Below are 22,875 nucleotides of genomic sequence, written 5' to 3'. Positions count from 1 at the left end.
GCTCTTCTTCCATTGTCCCCAAAGGGAGCGGCAGTGTCTAGATGGCGGATGGGGAAACTGAGGCTGGCCAGAGAGTTTTCTGCAAAACACCTCCCGCCGTGGGTCGCTCAGCAACCCTGTCCCTCCGTTCCGTGAGTCCGAAGAAACAGCACGAATTCTCTTCCCTTCCCGGCGCGGCTCTCCTAGCAACGTCCCTCCCTTACAGTATCATCTTTTGCATAGTTACAAATATACTGCGAAGGCATTATGGGAAATGTAGTTCGCGGGTATCTCCCCCACGCATACACCCGAAGCTGGGAGAGCACTCCCTCTGTCGCTGTGGCAACGAGCAAGCGCCCGCGCGAGGGGCGCTGGGAAATGAAGTGAGCGCTTGAGGCCGGCGCCCAATCGAGGAAAGTGCGGCAACAGGGGCGGGAGGGACTTCCGGCGATACTTTCGGCATTACCTTGTCGGTACTCAGTGTGTCGCCGGCGGTGTGTTGGTATCGGCGCCTGGCGAATGCCGCCCCGACGAGTCGGACGGCTTTCTTCGAGCCCCGGTGGCGGCGTAGAAGGGGCAGGAGCCCTTGGTCGCGCCTTCACTCCTGCCGTTGGCCCCGGCTTAGCCCTCAGGTTCCGGATGGCCGCGCAGGCGCAGGTGAGTGGAAGGGGGAATCCGGTTCCACGTGAGCCCCGGAGGGAGCCAGGCTGTGGAGAGGAGGGACCCCTGAGCCAAAGGCGGGGAAGAGTGCGGAGTTGCGGGCGGCGAGACCGTCAGTCAGGTGTGCTGTCACTCAGGAGATACCACGTGCAGAACTGGCGAGGTGGGGGGTCCATTCATGGCCTGCCACTGGGGCGGACGAGTGAGATGATGCTGGACTGTGTTCCTGAGAGAGAAGGATGAGGCCTGAGAGAAGTGACCCCTCGACTCGGGGAATGGGCTCACTGTGTTCCTAGCCCAGTACATAGGTGGCATCTGTGTGGTCACGAGCCTGTGGCTGTGTGCTGGATACAGAATCCAGTAGTAATACCTTTTTTTTTTCCCCCTGAAGTGAGAAGCGAGGAGGTAGAGAGACTACTGCATGCGTCTGACCGGGATCCACCGGGCATGCCCACCAGGGGGCGATGCTCTGCCCATCTGGGGCAATGCTCTGTTGCTCAGAAACCAAGCTCTTCTTAGCGCCTGAGGCAGAGGCCACGGAGCCATCCTCAGTGCCCAGGCCAACTTTGCTCCAATGGAGCCTTGGCTGCAGAAGGGGAAAAGACAGAAAGAAAGAAGAGGGGAAAGAGTGGAGAAGTAGATGGGTGCTTCTCCTGTGTGCCCTGGCCAAGAATCAAACCCAGGAATTCCACACACCAGGTGGATGCTCTACTGCTGAGCCAACCGGCCAGGGCCCAGTAGTAATCGGAAGAGAGAGGCACCAGTGGTACCGGGGGGCTTTGGTCATCTTCTGAGGTAGGGGTCTTAGGAAGAGGGAAGGGTGAGAGGATGAGTAGGCGGATTGGGACTCAAAGAGAAAGATGTGGTCGGACTCTGAGCCATAGGTCAAGGGGCTAGATGTGTCCCACTGTCTACATTTTGTTTGGATTTCTGCACACTGTTGACCCTAAGGCTCAGTTAAATCCATCTCATATGACAGGGCCTGGTGACCTTTGAGGATGTGGCTGTGTACTTCTCCCGGGAGGAGTGGGGTATCCTTACTTCCACCCAGAGGAGCTTGTACCGTCATGTGATGCTGGAGAACTTTGCACTCACTGTCTCACTGGGTAAGTCCCCTCACGCTCCCCCAGCAAACAAACCACCTCTTGTCTTTTCCCCACTGGGAACTTCTCTGTTCATACTAAAGCCTCTCTGTGGATGTTGCTTCCTTCCCAGGTTTCCTTAGGGTTGGTGCTGAGGATGGGAACTGGGCTGTGCTCCTCCCCACCTCTCTCTGAGCAGCCCTTTTGGAAGCCTCAGTACCTGTTGCCCCAATGGCCTTCTGGGCAGTAGCCTGGGGTTCAGATGTATACAGTTTTTCTGACAAATTCCATCCAGCTATGGCCCCTCTGAGTTCCACATTTTGCCTTTTTCCTCCAAAGGAGATTTTATAGGGCCGTCCTTGGGCCAGGCTTGAGCCATGAATTCAAATCAGTTGGGGAGTATTGTCATCTTATTATGTGGGTTTTTTTTTTTATTATTAAGTGGGAGGTGGAAAGGCGGAGACAGACTCCCGCATGTGCCCAGAACAGGATCCACCCTGCAAGCCCCCTACCTGGCAATGCTTTGCCCATCGGGGATACTGCTCTGTTACTAAGCAACCAAGCCACTTTTACTGCCTGAGCCTGGAGGCTCGATCAAGCCATCTGCAGCACCCAGGACCAAGTTACTTGAACCAATCCGGCCATGGCTGCTGGAGCAGAAGAGAGAGAGCAGAAAAGGGGGATGGAGAAGCAAATGGTTGTTTCTCCTGTGTGCCCTGATCTGGGAACAAACCTGGGACAGCTGCACATGGGCCAATGCTCTATCCACTGACCCAACTTGTCAGGGCCTAAATTTATTCTTTTTTTTTTTATTTTTTATTTTATTTTATTTATTTATTTATTTTTTTACAGAGGCAGAGATAGACAGGGACAGACAGACAGGAACGGAGAGAGATGAGAAGCATCAATCATTAGTTTTTCATTGCGCGTTGCGACTTCTTAGTTGTTCATTGATTGCTTTCTCATATGTGCCTTGACCGCGGGCCTTCAGCAGACCGAGTAACCCCTTGCTGGAGCCAGCAACCCTGGGTCCAAGCTGGTGAGCTTTTCGCTCAAGCCAGATGAGCCCGCGCTCAAGCTGGCGACCTCGGGGTCTCGAACCTGGGTCCTTCCACATCACAGTCCGATGCTCTATCCACTGTGCCACCACCTGGTCAGGCAGGGCCTAAATTTATTCTTAAGGATTTTATTCTTCAAATGCTATTTTAAGTGAAATTGTTTTCTTAATTTCATTTTGGATTGTTCATTGCTAGTGTATAGAAATAGCCATTTTTGTAATTTTTAAAAAATTTATTGATTGGCCCTGGCTGGTTGGCTCAGCAGTAGGGCATCGGCCCGATGTGTAGAAGTCCTGGGTTTGATTCCCAGTCACGGCACATAAGAAAAGCACCCATCTGCTTCTCCTCCCTTCCCCCTCTCCTTTCTCTCTCTCTCTTCCCCTCCCACAGCCAAGGCTCCATTGGAGCAAAAGTTGGCCTGGGTGCTGAGTATGGTTCCATGGCCTCCGCCTCAGGCATTAGAATGGCTCTGGTTACAATGGAGCAACGCCCCAGATAAGCAGAGCATTACCCCCTGGTGGGCATACCGGGTGAATCCGTCAGGCGCATGTGGGAGTCTGTCTCTGCCTCCCTGCTTCTCACTTCAGAAAAATACAAACAACAACAACAACAACAAAACTTAACTGATTGACATTTAGAGAGACAGAGAGAGGAAGGGAAAGAGAGAAGCATTCATTTGTTGTTCCACTTAGTTGTGCATTCATTGGTCGCTTCCCATATGTGCCCTGACCAGGGATTAAACCCATAACTTTGGTGTTTCTGGACAACGATCTAACCAACTGAGCTAACTGGCCAGGGATATAATTCATTTTGATTGAATTAATTGGAGTTGGAGTGTCATTGATTAATAAAATCGTACAGGTTTCAGGTGTACAAGTCTATAATTGATCATCTTTATATTTTATTGTGTGTTCAATCATGTCAAGTCAAGTCTCCTTACATCAATGTTTATCCCCCCCTTTACTCTCTTCTACCTTCCCAAACTTGCTAAACTTATTAGTTACAATAGTTTGTTCGGTGTATTTCCATATATATAATATGATGTCACCTACAAATATTTTTACTTTTTCCTTTGCCTAACTGAAACTTTAAGTACGTACTTTATTTATTTTAATCATACTTATTTATTGATTTTAGAGAGATTATTGATTTGTTGTTCCACCTTTTTATGCATTCATTGGTTGATTCTTTTGTGTGTGTGTGTGTAACAGACAGAGAGAGACAGAGAGAGGGACAGATAGGGACATACAGACAGGAAGGGAGAGAGATGAGAAACATCAATTCTTCATTGAAGCTCCTTAGTTGTTCATTACTTGCTTTCTCATGTATCTTGACCAGGAGGCTACAGCAGACTGAGTGACCCCGTGCTCAAGCTGGTGACCTCGGGGTGTCAAACCTGGGTCTTCCGCGACCCAGTCCGACGCTCTATCCACTGCACCACCGCCTGGTCAGGCCACTGGGTGATTCTTGTACAAACCTTGATCAGAGATTTAGCCCACTACTTTGATGTATTGGGACAATGTTCTAACCAACTGAACTACCCAGACAGGACCCTCCAGTACTTTATTGAATAGAGTTAGTAAGTATAGACATCCTTGTCTCATTCCAAATCTTACAGGAGAAGCAGTCAGTCTTTCACTAGTAAGTATGTTAGCTGTAGGTTTTGCAGGTGCCCTTTATAAGTGAGGAGGGATTTTTTTCCTTCCTAGTTTGTTGAATGCATTTGTCATGAAAAGTTATTAGAATATGTCTAATGCTCCCCTATGTATATGGGAATTTTTTTTGTTTGTTTGTTTTTTGTTTTTTCCTGAAGCTGGAAACGGGGAGAGACAGTCAGACAGACTCCCGCATGCGCCGACCGGGATCCACCCGGCACGCCCACCAGGGGCAACGCTCTGCCCTCCAGGGGGCGATGCTCTGCCCCTCCGGGGGGTCGCTCTGCCGCGACCAGAGCCACTCTAGCGCCTGGGGCAGAGGCCAAGGAGCCATCCCCAGCGCCCGGGCCATCTTTGCTCCAATGGAGCCTTGGCTGCGGGAGGGGAAGAGAGAGACAGAGAGGAAGGAGGGGGGGGTGGAGAAGCAAATGGGCGCTTCTCCTATGTGCCCTGGCCGGGAATCAAACCCGGGTCCCCTGCATGCCAGGCCGACGCTCTACCGCTGAGCCAACCGGCCAGGGCCGGGAATTTTTTTTTTAACAGAGACAGAGAGTCAGAGAGAGGGATAGAAAGGGACAGACAGACAGGAATGGAGAGATGAGAAACATCAATCATTAGTTTTTCCTTGCGCGTTTCAACACCTTAATTGGTCATTGATTGCTTTCTCATATGTGCTTTGACCTCGGGCCTTCAGCAGACCGAGTAACCCCTTGCTCGAGCCAGCGACCTTGGGCTCAAGCTGATGAGCTTTTGCTCAAACCAGATGAGCCCTCGCTTAAGCTGGTGACCTCGGGGTCTCGAACCCGGGTCTTCCGCATCCCAATCGGACGCTCTATCCACTGTGCCACTGCCTGGTCAGGTGGGAATTTTTTTTTTCTTTCTTTTTTTCTTTTTTTTTTTTTGTATTTTTCTGAAGCTAGAAACAGGGAGGCAGTCAGACAGACTCCCACATGCGCCCAACCAGGATCCACCCGGCATGCCCACCAGGGGGTGATGATCTGCCCACCTGGGGCGTCGCTCTGCTGCAACCAGAGCCACTCTAGCGCCTGAGGCAGAGGCCACGGAGCCATCCCCAGCGCCCGGGCCATCTTTGCTCCAATGTAGCCTTGGCTGCAGGAGGGGAAGAGAGAGACAGAGAGGAAGGAGGGGGGGGGGTGGAGAAGCAGATGGGCACTTCTCCTGTGTGCCCTGGCTGGGAATCGAACCTGGGACTCCTGTACACCAGGCCAACGCTCTACCACTGAGACAACCGGCCAGGGCCGGGAATTTTTTTTTTAAAGAAATTTTTGGCCCTGGCCGGTTGGCTCAGTGTTAGAGCATTGGCCCAGCATGTGGAAATCCTAGGTTCAATTCCTGGTCAGGACATACAGGAGAAGTGACCATCTGCTTCTCCACCCCTCCCTCCCTCCCTCCCTCCTTCCCTCCCTCCCTCCTCCTCCCCCTTCTCCTCCTCCCCCCCCCTCCTCCTCCTCCTTCTTCTCCCCCCACCTCTCTCTTTCTCTTTCTCCCCTCCCCTCCTGCAGCCATGTCTCAAATGGTTCAAGCAATTTGGCCCCAGGTGCTGAGGAAGGCTCCATGGCCTCTCCTCAGGTGCTGAAATAGCTCAGTTGCCAGGCAACAGAGCAGTGGCTCCAGATGGGCAGAGCATTGCCCTGTAGGGGGCTTGCTTTATGGATTCCGGTCAGGGCACATGTGGGAATCTGTCTGTTTCCCTGCCTCCTGCCTTTCACTTAATAAAAAGAAAAAAAATTATTTTAATTTACTGAATTTTAAATAGAGAGGGGAGAGAGAGAGGAGAAACAGGAAGCATCAACTCATAGTAGTTGCTTCCATATTTGCATTGACTAGGAAAGCCAGGGTTTTGAAACTGCGACCTCAGCATTCTAGGTTGACGCTTTATGCACTGTGCCACCACAGGTCAGGTGTATATGGAAATTATTAGGTGATTTTTGTCCTGTGCTGTATTAACATGGTGTATTTTTGGATTTGGTTTTCATATGTTCACCCCTTGCGTTAGTGAGATAAATCCCATGCTATCATAATTTATAGTCCTTTTAATATATTTTGGATGTGGTTTGCTAAGTTTTTTTTTTGTTTGATTTTTTAAGATTTTATTCATTTTAGAGAGGAGAGAGAGAGAAAGAGAAGGGAGAGAGAAGGGGAAGAAGAACAGAAAGCATCAGCTCTCATATGTACTTTAACCAGGCAAGCCCAGGGTTCAAAGTTTTGAACTGGCAACCTTAGCATTCCACGTTGATGCTTTATCCACTGTGCCACCACAGGCCAGGCGTTTTTTTTTGGGGGGGGGGGTTGGGTGTTTTTTTTTACAGAGACAGAGAGAGAGTCAGAGAGAGGGATAGGCAGGGACAGACAGACAGGAACAGAGAGAGATGAGAAGCATCAATCATTAGTTTTTCATTGCGCATTGTGACACCTTAGTTGTTCATTGATTGCTTTCTCATATGTGCTTTGACCATGGGCCTTCATCAGTCTGAGTGACCCCTTGCTCGAGCCAATGACCTTTGGTCCAAGCTGGTGAGCTTTTGCTCAAACCAGATGAGCCCGCACTCAAGCTAGCGACCTCGGGGTCTCGAACCTGGGTCCTCCGCATCCCAGTCCGATGCTCTATCCACTGCACCACGGCCTGGTCAGGCAGGCCAGGCGTTTTTTAAGTTGATTTTAGAGAGAAGAAGGGAGAGAGAGAAATAGAAACATCAGTCTGTTTCTGTATGCGCCCTGACGGGGGAATCAAACTGCCAACCTCTGCCTATTGGGACAATGCTTTAACCAACAGAGCTATCTGGCCAGGGCAGTTTTGCTAGTATTTTTGTATCTGTATCAATGGTGTATTTTTCCTCCCTCCCTCCTTCCCTTCTTTTTTTTTTTTTTTTTTTTTTTTTGGAATGCTGTACCCCCTCCTGTGTTCTCCAGTGCTCTACACATTCAGAGAAACTTCTCTAGTAACAAACAATAGAAATGGTCCCTAACAGTCTAGTCTTTCAGTGATGTAGTTCTCTTTTCCCTTGTAATGTTTTTGTATTGTATATGAGGGTAAATTTTTTTTTTTATAAGAGAAAGATTATTTAGAAAGTCACAGAGGTAGAAGAAATGGGCTTTAAGAGACAGGTTACAGAGGCAAATGAAGGGGCCCTTGGAGCTTAGGAGAGAGAAGGATAAAGATAATGCATCGGCCCTGGCGGGTTGGCTTAGCGGTAGAGCATCGGCCTAGCGTGCGGAGGACCCAGGTTCGATTCCCAGCCAGGGCACACAGGAGAAGCGCCCATTTGCTTCTCCACCCCTCCGCCGTGCTTTCCTCTCTGTCTCTTCCTTACCCTCCCGCAGCCAAGGCTCCATTGGAGCAAAGATGGCCCGGGCGCTGGGGATGGCTCTGTGGCCTCTGCCTCAGGTGCTAGAGTGGCTCTGGTCGCAATATGGCGACGCCCAGGATGGGCAGAGCATCGCCCCCTGGTAGGCAGAGCCTCGCCCCATGGTGGGCGTGCTGGGTGGATCCCGGTCGGGCGCATGCGGGAGTCTGTCTGACTATCTCTCCCTGTTTCCAGCTTCAGAAAAATGAAAAAAAAAAAAAAAAAGATAATGCATCTGGGGGAGAGGGGAAAGAGGGGAAAAGGAAAGATGTGGGCATGCTCCCAGGAGGGAGAGCACTTTGTTGTTTATTTATTTTGTTTGTGTGACAGACAGACAGAGAGAGGGACAGACAGAAGGGAGAGAGATGAGAAGCATCAATTCTTTGTTGCAGCACCTTAGTTGTTCATTGATTGCTTTCTCATATGTGCCTTGACCCCGGGGGGCTACAGCAGACCGAGTAACCCCTTGCTCAAGCCAGCGACCTTGGGCTCAAGCTGGTGAGCTTTGCTCAAACCAGAGGAGCCTGCACTCAAGCCTGAGACCTCAGGGTTTCGAACCTGGGTCCTCCGCATCCCAGTCTGACGCTCTGTCCACTGTGCCTCTGCCTGGTCAGGCCACTTTTTTGTTTTTTTCACAGTGTAAGGAAGAAAGAGAGACAGAGAAAGAGAGAGAAATAACAACTTGTTCAACATATTCATACTGTCATTGGTTGTTTTTTTTTCCAAGTACCTTGGTTTTTTTTCTTTTTTTTTTTTTTAACTTTTCCATTGACTTGAGAGAAAAGGAGAAAAGGAGAGAGCTGGGAGAAGGAAAAGAAGGTAGAGAGAGAAGCATCAATTTGTTTCACTTCAGCCTGACCAGGCAGTGGATAGAGCGTTGAATGGGATGTGGAGGACCCAGGTTCGAGACCCTGAGGTCGCCAGCTTGAGCGCAGGCTCATCTGGTTTGAGCAAAATCCCACCAGCTTGAACCCAAGGTCACTGGCTCGAGCAAGGGGTTACTCGGTCTCCTGAAGGCCCGCGGTCAAGGCACATATGAGAAAGCAATCAATGAATAACTAAGGTGTTGGCAGCGCGCAATGAAAAACTAATGATTGATGCTTCTCATCTCTCTCTGTTCCTGTCTGTCTGTCCCTGTCTATCCCTCTCTCTGACTCACTCTCTGTCTCTGTAAAAAATTAAAAGAAAAAAATTTGTTTCACTTCATTCTTCTATTTAGCTGTGCACTCATTGATTGTTTCTCATCTGTGCCCTGACTGAGATTGAACTCATGACATCTGGTGGATCAGGTCAGCACTTGATCCACTGAACCACCCGGCCAAGGCTTATTGGTTGTTTCTTGTATGTACCCTGACTGGAGATTGGCATGTTGGGACAACAGTTTAACCAACTGAGCTCTACCTGGCTAGGGCTGAGGGTAATTTTGGCTTTGACTTCAGTGAATGGGAAATGTTCCCTTCTCTTCTGTTTTTTGGAGGAGTTTGTAAAGGATTAGTGTTCATTTTATTTCATTGTTAATATCCACCAATGAGACCACCTGGGCCTATATTTTTCCTTTTAAGTCTATTCATATTTTCTATTTCTTCTTGTGTCAGTTTTGGTAGCTGGTCCATTTTATCTAAGTTATCATATTTGTAGGCACACAGTTGCTCATAGTATGTCCTCAAATCTTTTTTTTTAGCAAGCAAGAGAGACTGACAGGAATGAAGAGAGAGAAGCATCACCTCGTAGTTGCAGCACTTTAGTTGTTCATTGATTATTTCTCATATGTACCTTGACCAGGGGCCTCCAGCCAAGCCAGTAACCCCTTGCTCAAGCTTGTGACCAAGTGATCATGTCTATGATCCCATGCTCAAGTCAGTCACCTCGGGGTTTCAAACCTGGGTTCTTGGTCAGCATCCCAAGTCAGCGCTCATCCACTATACAACCACAGGTCAGATTAAAGAAAAAAGACAGAGAGAGATTTTATTGATTGATTTTACAGAGGGCGGGACGAACGAGAAGTATCAACTCATATTTGCTTCACTTTAGTTGTTCATTGCTCACCCCGTATGTGCTTTGACCCCGCAAGCCCAGGGTTTCGAACTGGAACCTCAACATTCCAGGTTGACGCTATGTTCATTGCACCACCACAAGTCAGGCAAATCCTTTCTGTTTTTGTAAGTTGTTAGTTAGCAATTTCTTCTGTTTTCATTCCTTTTTGTAGTGCCAGAGACAGAGAGAGGGACAGATACGGGCAGACAGACAGGAAGGGACAGAGATGAGAAGCATCAATTTTTTGTTGCGGCACCTTAGTTGTTCAGTGATTACTTTCTCATGTGTGCCTTGACTGGGGGGCTACAGCAGAGTGAGTGGCTCCATGCCCAAGCCACCAACCTTAGGCTCAAGGCATGTCAGTGATCGCATGCCCAAGCCAGCAACCCCGTGCTCAAGCTGGTGAGCCTGCGCTCAAGCTGATGAACCCTTGCTCTAGCTGACATCCTCTGGGTTTTGATCCTGGGTCCTCCATTTCCCAACTGATGCTATATCCACTGTACCACTGCCTGGTCAGGCTGTTGCTGTTTCCTGTTTCTTTTTTTCTTTTTTTTAATTAATTAATTAATTTTTTACAAGGATAGAGAAAGAGTCAGAGAGGGATAGGCAGACAGGAAAGGAGAGAGATGAGAAGCATCAGTCATCAGTTTTTCCTTGCGACACCGACACCTTAGTTGTTCGTTGATTGCTTTCTCATATGTGCCTTCAGCAGACTGAGTAACCCCTTGCTCGAGCCAGCGACCTTGGATCCAATCTGGTGAGCTTTTTCCTTAAGCCAGATGAGCCTGCGCTCAAGCTGGCGACCTCGGGGTCTTGAGCCTGGGTCCTCCGCATCCCAGTTTGACGCTCTATCCGCTACGCCACCGCCTGGTCAGGCTGGTTCCTGTTTCTTTAGGTGTAAAGTTAGAATATTGCCTTGAGATTTTTTTTTTTTACTAAGAGTTTATTTGAGCAAAAACTGGCGACCCATGCCAGGACACCAGATCTCAAATGCCCCAGAATATAACAGTTTTGCAGTTTCTTTTATGCATTTGAAATTAAGCAGGAAGTAAAGAAGATTATGTAAAGGTGGACAAAAGCAAGGCAAGGATGGGATAACAACATAGTTAAGATTACATACTCTGATGAGAGGTCTTAAAAGAGGCATTTCTAGGCCCTGGCCGGTTGGCTCAGTGGTAGAGCATCGGCCTGGCGTGCGGGGGACCCGGGTTCGATTACCGGCCAGGGCACATAGGAGAAGCGCCCATTTGCTTCTCCACCCCCCCCCTCCTTCCTCTCTGTCTCTCTCTTCCCCTCCCGCAGCCAAGGCTCCATTGGAGCAAAGTTGGCCTGGGCGCTAGGGATGGCTCCTTGGCCTCTGCCCCAGGCGCTAGAGTGGCTCTGGTCGCGGCAGAGCAACACCCCGGAGGGGCAGAGCATCGTCCCCTGGTGGGCAGAGTATTGCCCCCTGGTGGGCGTGCCGGGTGGATCCCGGTCGGGCGCTTGCGGGAGTCTGTCTGACTGTCTCTCCCCGTTTCCAGCTTCAGAAAAATACAAAAAAAAAAAAAAAAAAGAGGCATTTCTAATATGTGTTAACCAAGATGCACGGAAACAATGCACAAGGCTTGCTTGTTGCAAAGATAATCCAGATAAGCCTTTTTTTTTTTTTTTTTTTTCTGAAGCTGGAAACAGGGAGAGACAGACAGACTCCCGCATGCGCCCGACCGGGATCCACCCGGCACGCCCACCAGGGGGCGACGCTCTGCCCACCAGGGGGCGATGCTCTGCCCATCCTGGGTGTCGCCATGTTGCGACCCTCCTGGGTGTCGCCATGTTGCGACCAGAGCCACTCTAGCGCCTGGGGCAGAGGCCACAGAGCCATCCCCAGCGCCCGGGCCATCTTTGCTCCAATGGAGCCTTGGCTGCGGGAGGGGAAGAGAGAGACAGAGAGGAAGGCGCAGCGGAGGGGTGGAGAAGCAAATGGGCGCTTCTCCTATGTGCCCTGGCCGGGAATCGAACCTGGGTCCTCCGCACGCTAGGCCGACGCTCTACCGCTGAGCCAACCGGCCAGGGCTTTTTTTTTTTTTTTAAGGTGAGAGGCAGGGAGATGGTGAGGCTGATTCTTGCATACACCCTGACTGTGATCCACTCAGCAGCCCTGTCCAGGGCCAATGTTCGAATACCAAGCTATTTTTAGCACCTAAGGATGATGTACTCAGACCAACTGAGTTATCCTCAGCACCCAGGGCCACAGTCAAACCAATTGTGCTGGCCGCAGGAGGGGAAGAGGAAGAGAAGGGAGTGGGAAGAGGAGAGAAGCAGATGGTCACATCTGTGTGCCCTGACGGAATTGAACCCAGTTAGCGCTCTTTCCACTGAGCCACTGGCCAGGGCCAAAGATAAGCCTTTACTAAAAAGTTATATGCTTGGGGTATGGTTACCCACCTTGACCAGCCCAGTAAATATTTATGATCAGAGGTTTGAGATCTTGGCTTACTAATGGTGGCACAATGGATAGAGCATGGACCCTGGGACGCTGAGCTCCCAGGTTCAAAACCCCGACGTCGCTGGCTTGAGCAAGGGGTCACTGGCTTGGCTGGAACCACCTAGTCAGGGTATGTATGAGAAGCATTCAGTGAACTAAAGTGACGCAACTACAAGTTGATGCTTCTGATGATCTCTCTCCCTTCCTCTCTGTCTGGCTCTCTGGCTCCCTGGCATAGGTCATTTTGACTTTGTTTCCAGTTCCTGGCACACAGCTTCTAAAACCCTTGGAATGTCTGCAGTGATGAGAGTGTGCTAATGGTAACTGGTAGGTGGGGGCCCCTAGATAGCTTCAGGATGGGGCCTGGTCACCAAACAGAAAAAAACATGATTGAAAGGTTGGATTTACATCCACCTCCACCATCCTCATTCATTTCATTGCTCTGTAATTTTCTTTGTGGTTATTTAGGAGTTTTTGTTTTGTTTTGTCTTTTTTCTTTTTCTTTTTTTTTTTTTTTTTTGTGACAGAGACAGAAAAAGACAAAGAGGGGGACAGATAGGGACAGACAGGAAGGGAGAGAGATGAGAAGCATCAATTTTTTGTTGCAGCACCTTAGTTCATTGATTGCTTTCTCATATGTGCCTTGATGGGGGGGGGGGTCGGCTTCAGCAGAGCGAGAGATCCCTTACTCAAGCCAGCGACCTTGGGCTCAAGCTGGTGAGCTTTGCTCAAACCAGATGAGCTCGCACTCAAGCTGGCGACCTTGGGGTTTCGAACTTGGGTCTTCCACATCCCAGTCCAATGCTCTATCCACTGCATCACCACCTGGTCAGGATGTTTTGTCTTTTTAATGAGAGAAAGACAGACGGGAAGGGAGAGAGATAGGAAGCATCAAATTGTTGTTGTGTCACTTAGTTAATTGAATGCTTTCTTGTATGTGCCTTGACTAGGGGGCTCCAGCAGAGCCAGTGACCTTGGGCTCAAGCCAGCGACCATGGGATTATGTCTTTGACCCCACACTTAAGCTGGTAGGCCTGAGCTCAAGCCAGTGACCTCAGGGTTTCAAGCCTGGGACCTCAGTGTCCCAGGTTGATACTCTTTCTACTGTGCCATCACCTGGTCAGGTCATTTAGGAATGTTTTTTTTTGTTGTTGTTGTTTTTGTATTTTTCCGAAGCTGGAAACGGGGAGAGAGACAGTCAGACAGACTACCGCATGCGCCTGACCGGGATCCACCCGGCACGCCCACCAGGGGGCGATGCTCTGCCCCTCCAGGGGGTCGCTCTGTCCCTACCAGAGCCACTCTAGCGCCTGGGGCAGAGGCCAAGGAGCCATCCCCAGTGCCCGGGCCATCTTTGCTCCAATGGAGCCTTGCTGCGGGAGGGGAAGAGAGAGACAGAGAGGAAGGAGAGGGGGAGGGGTGGAGAAGCAGATGGGCGCTTCTCCTGTGTGCCCTGGCCGGAAATCGATCCTGGGACCCCTTACACGCCATGCCGACGCTCTACCACTGAGCCAACCGGCCAGGGCCTAGGAATGTTTTAATTAAAGTCTGTAAACTTGTGCGTTTCCCAACTTTCTTTCTGTTGGTTTCTATATAATTTCTTTGTGGTCAGAGAACATACCTTTTATAATTTCAGTCTCTGAAATCTACTGAGGCTTGTTTTATGTCTTAGTAAATGGTGTATTCGGGAGAATGTTTCACATTAAAGTGAGAATGTGAGAATTTGTATCTGCTATTATTAGGTGGCATATCCTGTAGGTGTCTGTTAGTCCTAGCTGATTTTTAGTGTTATTCAAGTGCTACATCCTTGTCCATTTTCTGTCTCGTGATTCTATCCATTTATGGAAAGTTAGAAATTGAAATCTCGCCCTGGCTGGAGAGCTCAGTTGGTTAGAGCATCATCCTGAAGCACAGAGGTTGCCGGTTCGATCCCCGGTCAGGGCACATACAGGAGCAGATCGATGTTCCAGTCTCTCTGTCACTCTCGCACTTCCTCTCTCTAAAAGGAATTTTTTTTTTTTTTTTTTTTTTTTTTTTTTTTTTTACAGAGTCAGAGAGAGGGATAGATAGGGACAGACAGACAGGAATGGAGAGAGATGAGAAGCATCAATCATTAGTTTTTCGTTGCGACACCTTAGTTCTTCATTGATTTCTTTCTCATATGTGCCTTGACTGCGGGCCTTCAGCAGACCGAGTAACCCCTTGCTCGAGCCAGCGACCTTGGGTCCAAGCTGGTGAGCTTTTCGCTCAAACCAGATGAGCCCACCCTCAAACTGGCGACCTCAGGGTCTCGAACTTGGGTCCTTCTGCATCCCAGTCCGACGCTCTATCCACTGCGCCACCGCCTGGTCAGGCTCTAAAAGGAATTTTTAAAAAATAGTAAATAAGATAAAATATATTGTGGAGCTTTATTTTTTTTTTATTTTTTTATTTTTTTTCAGAATGCATATTGTTTATTGGAAATAGCAAACTACTGTTCCCACCCCATCTCGTCCCAGAATAGAATTTGAGAAGGGAGGAGTCAAGTGTACCCAGAACACTGAATTGTTAAAGAGATCCATGAGTTTTCAAAGAGGTTGGGGGTAGGGAACAATACAGAGAAGACAGAAACTACAGTTACCCAGGTGCCTCCAAGGTGCCCTTGTCAGTGGCCAGGAGGAAGTAAGAAGGACTAGACTCAAGAGGATTTTGGGGGGTGGGTAAGGGAGGAAGAGCATGGGAGGATTCTGTGGGGGAAGGGGAAATTCCGTTTTCTCCTTTTGGTTCTTATGGGTGGTCAAATAATGAAAATAACATAAGACAGACAATTGGGAATTCACATAAGCATGAGAATTCCGTGTGGAGCTTTATCTAAAACTAAAATATTTTTTTAAAATGGAAATCTCCAACCAAAGCAGTGGTACCTTGAGATACGAGTTTATTTCGTTCTATAACCGAGCTCGTAAGTCAGTCACTGGTATATCAAACAAATTTCTCCTTTCTTAAATAACTGAAATAGATTTAATCCATTCCAACCCTGTGAAACATCCCCAAACCATCCTAAATATATGAAATAAAAGAAAGAAGTTTATATAGTACTGTGTTCTTACCTTGGAGACAGAGGAGTGCAGCTAATGGAGATGATGGCGGAGGAGGAGGAAAGGAGGAAGGGATGCAGGCACTGTAGGCACGTAGACTAACACTGTACTGTAAAGCCAGTAGCCACAGCCACCATCAGAGCCACCTGGGCCGTGCAGATTCGCATTTGATTCAGACAGATGGTAATGAAACAATGAAGCCAAGAACTGGAGGGCTGTTAGCTTTAATCCTAGCTTGCACCCGCAGGCAAGAAATACACACAGTGGGAAAACACTTCCCTTTCCATTCAGTGCTCCCAAAGACACTGACTTATCCGAGTTTCCTAGAATCAAAAGTTTCTAGCTCACCAGCCTTATTAGCCTCTGTTCCCCATCTCCTTCTCTCTGCACAAACTGGCTTCTCCTTCAGCACTCCACCATCTTGGCTGCTTCTCCTCTCCTCTATGTGGCCTTTCTCTGCTCTCCTCCAGCATGAGCTCCTCTGCCCCATTTTATAGTGTAGAAATCAAAACCTTTAATCCAATATACAAACAAGGAAGTCTTTGATATAAAGTCACTTATCTGAGGCATAATGGGAGTCCTCATAAGAGTGCACCATCTCCTATCATGCAGTAGTCAAGGGTGTGGGGAAAACCTTAGTCTTAAAACTAAGCCTTAGGCTGTAAGGATCCTGCCTGCTTACAGCCTGTCCCTACACCCAATGCAAACTGTAAGCGAGCAAACGTACATCATATTTACAAACTTATTTGACCAACATGCACTTTCTTAACTCTACATTTAAACTAAAACTGCATTTTCTTTACTTTAAACAAAACTAAAACTGCACTTTCTTTCTTAAAATGAAACCACAAAAGCTTCTTTGTGTGTGTGTCAGAGACAGAGAGTCAGAGAGAGGGACAGACAGACAGGAAGAGAGAGAGGTGAGAAACATCAATTCTTCGTTGCAGTTTCTTAGTTGTTCATTGATTGATTTCTCATATGTGCCTTGACCTGGAGGCTACAGCAGACCGAGTAACCCCTTGCTCGAGCCAGCGACCTTGGGCTCAAGCTGGTGAGCCTTACTCAAACCCAATGAGCCTGCGCTCAAGCTGGTGACCTCGGGGTCTCGAACTCAGGTCCTCTGTGTCCCAGTTCGATGCTCACTGCACCACTGCCTGGTCAGGCGAAACTACAAAAACTTGATTGTAGCCTGATCCGGCGGATAGAGCGTCAGACTGGGATGTGGAAGACCCAGGTTCGAGGTCACCAGCTTGAACCCAAGGTCACTGGCTCCAGCAAGGGGTTACTCGGTCTGCTGAAGGCCCACGGTCAAGGCACGTATGAGAAGGCAATCAATCAATGAACAATTAAGGTGTTGCAATACGCAACGAAAAACTAATGATTGATACTTCTCATCTCTCCATTCCTGTCTGTCTGTCCCTGTCTATTCCTCTCTCTGACTCTCTGTCTCTGTAAAAAAAAACACAACAAACTTGATTGTTAAAAAATGCACTTTCTTGCCTGACTGGGTGGTGGCGCAGTGGATGAAGCGTCTGACTGGGATGTGGAGGACCCGGGTTGGAGACCTGGAGGTTGTCAGCTTGAGCACAGGCTCATCTGGTTTGAGCAGAGCTCACCAGCTTGGACCCAGGGTTGCTGGCTTGAGCAAGAGGTTACTCGGTCTACTGAAGGCCCACTGTCAAGGCACATGTGAAGGGGTGATCAATGAACAACTGGAGTGTCACGAGGAAAAACTGATGATTGATGCTTTTCTTCTCTCTCTGTTCCTGTCTGTCTGTCCCTGTCTATCCCTCTCTGACTCTATCTCTGTAAAACAAAAAACAAAAAAAATGCACTTTTTTTTTTGTATTTTTCTGAAGCTGGAAACGGGGAGAGACAGTCAGACAGACTCCCGCATGTGCCCAACTGGGATCTACCCGGCACGCCCACCAGGGGGCGATGCTCTGCCCACCAGGGGGCAATGCTCTGCCCCTCCAGGGCGTTGCTCTGTTGAGACCAGAGCCACTCTAGCGCCTGGGGCAGAGGCCAAGTAGCCATCCCCAGCGCCCGGGCCATCTTTGCTCCAATGGAGCCTCGGCTGCGGGAGGGGAAGAGAGAGACAGAGAGGAAGGAGAGGGGGAGGGGTGGAGAAGCAGATGGGCGCTTCTCCTGTGTGCCCTGGCCGGGAATCAAACCCGGGACTTCTGCACGCCAGGCCGACGCTCTACCACTGAGCCAACTGGCCAGGGCCAAAAATGCACTTTCTTAACTTTAAACTTAACCTAAGCTTAATGTAAAGCCAGTAACCAGGGCTACCATCACAGCAGCCCAGCCCATGCAAGTTCGCATTGGATTCGGACAGTAGGTAAAGAAACAACGGAGCCAAAAGCTGATGGGCTGTCATCTTTAATTCTAGCTTGCACTCGGTGGGCAAGTAAAAAACACACACTGGGCTCCAAAACCCACTCACATTCAGTGCTCACAAAGCTACTGACTTATCTGAGTTTCCTAGAATCAAAGGTTTCTAGCTCACCAGACTTATTCACCTCTGTTCCCCATCTCCTTTCTTCTCCAGCATCAAACTGCACAACTGGCCTCTCACTCAATACTCTGCCATCTTGGCTGCTTCTCCTGGCCACATGGCCTCTTTCTACTCTCTGCTCTGCTCCCTCTGCTCTCTCATGCTAATCATCCCAGGAACCAAGAGAGCAAGCTCCCGTTCTGCCCCTATTTTATAGTGTAGAAATCCAAACCTTTAATCCAGTATACAAAATAGGGAAGTCTCTAATACAAAGTCACTTCTCTGAGGCATGATTGGATTGTACTGCCCCACATCAAAAAGGGTGGGACAGGCTTAATACCAAAACCAAGCCCCAGGCTACAAGGATTCTGCCTGCCTTTAGCCCACCCCCAACACACATTAATATCACCTGGGCAACGGCCTCCACGTGGGCAGCGTCATCTTTAACAAAGTGAGCATAATATATTTTATCTGCCCAACATTTAACATTACGTATTTCTCATTTAATTATCTCCTGTTTTTGCCTTTTTGGCTACACTTTCGGCACTTTCACTTGCAGGACTTTTGAATAAAAATTTATCCAAAGAGGTTTGCTTTTTTTTTTGACCAGAGTAACAGGCTTTATTGAAAGGAAGAAAGGAACCCTGCTGGGCACTTCTCCAGGGGAGAAGAGCACTGAAAACAGACTGAAGTAAAACTTTATAGGGTTGAGGATAGCCTCGATAAAGGGTGTGCTGGTATGTTCGGCTTTCTGGAATACTCTTCATTGGGTGATTGACCACCTTCCTGGAATTTCTTTTTCCCATTAACGATTGTCTGGTAATTAAGGGGTCAGGCAGCTAAGCGAACAGCAAAAGGGCAGTTTGGAATTCACATATCTATCATTTTTCAACTCTTTCTGGTCCAGCAGGGGTTCCGGACAGGATTAGACTGCCGGCCAATCGACCTACAATTACACGTCCAAACAGAATCAGGAGTAAGCCCAGGACGAGCTGCCGCTGCCCATTGCTTCCCTGGTTATAATTTTGGACAGCAAAGAGGGATCGTCCAGGCAGTTAGTACCTTGTCCCGGGTTTTGGGTTTCAGCACCAAATGTTGGAATCCATGGGAGTCCAAAAGACCAGAGTAACAGGCTTTATTGAAAGGAAGAAAGGAACCCTGCTGGGCACTTCTGCCAGGGAGAAAAGCCAAGAGGTTTGCTTTTGCCTGTCTTTTAATACGTTATGTAAATGTGACAAACAAGTGTCATTAAAAAGTACTGAAGCGCGTGACCAGGTGGTGGCGCAGTGGATAGAGCGTCGGACTGGGATGCTGAGGACCCAGGTTTGAGACCTTGAGGTCACCAGCTTGAGCGTGGGCTCATCTGGCTTGAGCAAGGCTCACCAGCTTGGACTCAAGGTCACTGGCTCGAGTTATTCAGTCTGCTGAAGGCTCATGGTCAAGGCACATATGAGAAAGCAATCAATGAACAACTAAGATGTCGCAACAAAAAACTAATGATTGATGCTTCTCATCTCTCTCTATTCCTGTCTGTCTGTCCCTGTCTGAGGAGCCACTGAGCCATTTCACCCGCAGCTCTCGGTAACTGACTTTTCTCTGTTTCAGGTTGTCCCCCTAGACCCGAGGAGTGGGAGGCCCCTCCTCAACAGATGAAGAGCTGCAGAGTCCGCCCATCAGGGAAGCACCTTCTGCGTGGGGATTCTGGGCTGGACATCCCTTCCGCCGTGGGCCACCTCCAGCCCCAGCCCACCCACTGCAAAGGGAAACCACGTAGCAGCATGGGACACAGGGAGCCCTTCCTGTCTGGCTGCGGTCACCAGCAGCAGCAGCAGCGGTTCCATGCTGCACAGATGCCCTTCAAGTGCAGCGGCTGCGGGAACGCCTTCCTGAAGGCCTCCACGCTCCTTGACCACCTCGTAACTTGCTGCGAACAGAGACTATTTAGATACCTGGAAGGCGGACATGCCCCCAGGGGGAACTCGACCCTGGTGAATCACCAAAAAGTTCACCCTGGAGAAACATCCCACGTGTGTCGTGAGTGTGGAAAGGCCTTCAGTTACCCATCCAAACTGAGGAAGCACCAGAAGGTTCACACAGGCATAAAGCCTTTCAAGTGTGCCGAGTGCGGGAAAACCTTCAACCGCAAAGATGCCCTCGCTCTGCACCAGAGAACCCACACTGGGGAACGGCCCTACGCCTGCAGTGAGTGTGGCAAAGCCTTCAGCGTCCTGTCCACTCTCATCAGGCACCGGAAGGTTCACATCGGAGGCCGGCCCTACAAGTGCCAGGAATGTGGGAAGTTCTTCAAATACCAGCAGAGCTTCCTTCTCCACCAAAGGGTTCACACCGGAGAAAAGCCTTACGATTGCAAGCAGTGTGGGAAGGCATACGTGACCCGTTCTGGCCTGTACCAGCACTGGAAGGTCCACACCGGGGAATGGCCCTACGAGTGCAGCCTTTGTGGGAAGGCCTTCACCACCCGGTCCTACTGCAACCGGCACCAGCAGTTCCACACAGAGCAGAGGACCTACGCATGCGCGGAATGCGGGAAGGCGTTCAAACACAGTTCCACTCTCCTGCAGCACAAGAAAGTCCACACTGGAGAAAGGCTGCAGGAGGACAGTAATGTGGGAAGGCCTGCACCGTAGCCAACACCTTGCTCCGCCTGGACAGTCTCTCTCCAGAAAGGAGATCAAGGAGAGAAGCCATTTGCAAGCTGAACCAAGCACATCCCAACAGCCACGCTGAGGGGATGTCAGGGACATGGGAAGCTTTTGGAAGCTGTGTTGCAGGCTGGGACAGAAGTCATAGCACCTCTGCCACCAGGCAGGTCCCCAACAGTGTTGCATCTGTCACTCCAGTCTGCTCAGGGACTGCAGGCTGCCATGCTGCTACTCTCTGTAGAACAGAATTTTGAGTGATGGAGCCCATGTTGGGCCTTACCCCCGCCCCCGATTGGGTTAGGTGTGGACGTGACCTAGTTGTGACCAATAGTAGCTAAGCAGGGTTCACCTGGGGAAAGTTAACCAATTTCATGGGCACTGTTGACTACATGCAGTACCTGTCATGAGTTTACCCAAGCCTGGAACTCTTACACTGCTAACTAATGCACAGCAATAAAGACATTGTTTCTGTTTTAGCAAGAGAGACAGAAAGAGGGACAGATCGGGACAGACAGACAGGAAGGGAGAGAGATGAGAAGCATCAACTCTTTGTTGCAGCACTTTAGTTGTTCATTGACTGTTTTCTCACATGTGCCTTGACCCCGGTGGGGAGGGGGAGCTACAGCTGGGCCAGTGACCTTGGGCTCAAGCCAGTGACCGTGGGGTCATGTCTATGATCCCACACACAAGCCAGTTACCCCATGCTCAAGCTGGTGAGCCGCATGCAAGCTGATGACATTGGGACTTTGAACCTGGTCCTCAGCATCCCAGGCTTACACTCTATCCACTGCTCTACTTCCTGGTCAAGCTAAAGAACTTGTTGTTTAAGTTGCCTTTAATATTGGGAGTTCTGAGCTTTGTGAGGTGATAGAGAACAAAATTGGGCTTATGAATAGAGGGAATGGCTTCTGTGGGAATCCCTGACTTTTGTCTGCCTAATGGGGTTAGCATGATGGCAGAGAACTGTTCTCGTCAAGGTCAGCCTAACTTGCATTGGTGCCTGAGACCTGCAGGAAGTGACTGAAAGCCTTGGTGGGTGAATCATGAATTCTGGGTGTCAGGTTTATTGATGGGTCAAGAATGGGAGAATTGGTAGCCTGACCTGTGATGGCACAGTAGATAAAGCATCGACTTGGAATGCTGAGTTTGCTGGTTCAAAACCCGGGGCTTGCCCTGGCCAGATAGCTCAGTTGGTTTGAGCATCATCCCAAAGTACAGAGGTTGCCAGTGAGAGCACATTCAGGAACAGATCGATGTTCTGGTCACTCTCTCCCTTCCTCTTTTGCTAAAATCAATTAAAAAAAAAAAAGCCTTACCTGTGGTGGGTGACACAGTGGATAGATTGTCAGTCTAGAATGCTGAGGTCACTGGTTTGAAACCCTGGGCTTGCCCATTCAAGGCACATACAACAAGCAATCAGTGAACAACTAGGGTGAAGCAACTATAGGTTAATGCTTCTTGCTCTCTCCCTCCTCTCTGTTAAATCAATAAATAAAATCTTAGGCCTGCCCTGTGTTGGCGCAGTGGATAAAGAATCGACCTGGAACACTGAGGTCGCTGGTTCAAAACCCTGGGCTTGCCTGGTCAAGGCACATATGGGAGTTGATGCTTCCAGCTCCTCCCCCATTCTCTCTCTCTCTCTCTCTCTCTCTCCTTTCACTCTAAAAATGAATAAATAAAATCTAAAAGAAAATTAAAAAGTAATTTAAAAAAAAAAAGGGAGAATTGGTATAAGATACCCCACGTGAACAAGAGCTTGGGCCCTGTTCCCAGGAATGTTCCTGAATTTCCAGTGTTTCTCAGAGGGAGCTATTTCCAGTCAGCTCAGAAGCCATGTCCTCTGAAATATCTAGAGTGTGTAAGTCAGTTCTAGACTAACCATAAAACCTACAGGGACCTTTTGGGAAATAATGAGTGAGGAGTCTGGTCCACTAGCAGGTGGGAGCTGGTTCTAAAGAGGCTTCCCCAGGTGTTCTGGCAGCTGTGGTTTCAGGGAGTGAGGGTTGCAAACCTCTGGAATTGCTGAAGTGTTAGCCATGGCTGAGGTCACACACTGCAGGCACGTTATCTGCAGGTCTTCTGGATCCTCCTAGCTTCTGGGCGTGTTCACCCTGTGGCCATCACCCTGGATGTCCTGGGATGTGGCTTTTGTCATCCAACCAGAGATCCTGGTATTTGCGCACCATAGCCATAGTTTTGTTTTGTTTTTTCATTTTTCTGAAGCTGGAAACCGGGAGAGACAGTCTAGTCTGACAGACTCCCGCATGCGCCCGACCGGGATCCACCCGGCACGCCCACCAGGGGCGATGCTCTGCCCACCAGGGGGCGATGCTCTGCC

At 49.2% G+C, this 22,875-nt stretch overlaps 1 protein-coding gene across 2 annotated transcripts; it reads left to right on the top strand.

Annotated features, from left to right (window-relative positions):
• Nucleotides 1-357: 357 nt before the first annotated feature.
• ZNF584 (zinc finger protein 584) lies at nucleotides 358-22,854 on the top strand. Of its 2 annotated transcripts, none has more exons than XM_066270843.1 (3): nucleotides 358-636; nucleotides 1,619-1,745; nucleotides 19,480-22,854. In XM_066270843.1, exons 1-3 carry the CDS (start codon nucleotides 499-501, stop codon nucleotides 20,520-20,522), a joined length of 1,308 nt encoding a protein of 435 aa, XP_066126940.1. In that variant the 5' UTR covers nucleotides 358-498; the 3' UTR covers nucleotides 20,523-22,854. The 2 variants fall into 2 exon arrangements, with proteins under 2 accessions (XP_066126940.1, XP_066126941.1); XM_066270844.1 differs by lacking the exon at nucleotides 358-636 and adding an exon at nucleotides 649-760.
• Nucleotides 22,855-22,875: the final 21 nt, after the last annotated feature.

Source organism: Saccopteryx bilineata, chromosome 3 (genome assembly GCF_036850765.1).
Source record: "Saccopteryx bilineata isolate mSacBil1 chromosome 3, mSacBil1_pri_phased_curated, whole genome shotgun sequence".
Classification (NCBI taxonomy): Eukaryota; Metazoa; Chordata; class Mammalia; order Chiroptera; family Emballonuridae; genus Saccopteryx; species Saccopteryx bilineata.
Note: the sequence above shows the minus strand (reverse complement) of the source record. Positions and strands in the feature narration are given on the sequence as shown.

Excerpts from the sequence above, each read along its gene's own strand:
- ZNF584 (XM_066270843.1), top strand. The coding sequence starts at position 499 with ATGCCGCCCCGACGAGTCGGACGGCTTTCTTCGAGCCCCGGTGGCGGC. Across the intron at positions 637-1,618 it reads GGATGGCCGCGCAGGCGCAG|GGCCTGGTGACCTTTGAGGA; the intron begins GTGAGTGGAAGG and ends CTCATATGACAG. Across the intron at positions 1,746-19,479 it reads TGCACTCACTGTCTCACTGG|GTTGTCCCCCTAGACCCGAG; the intron begins GTAAGTCCCCTC and ends TCTCTGTTTCAG.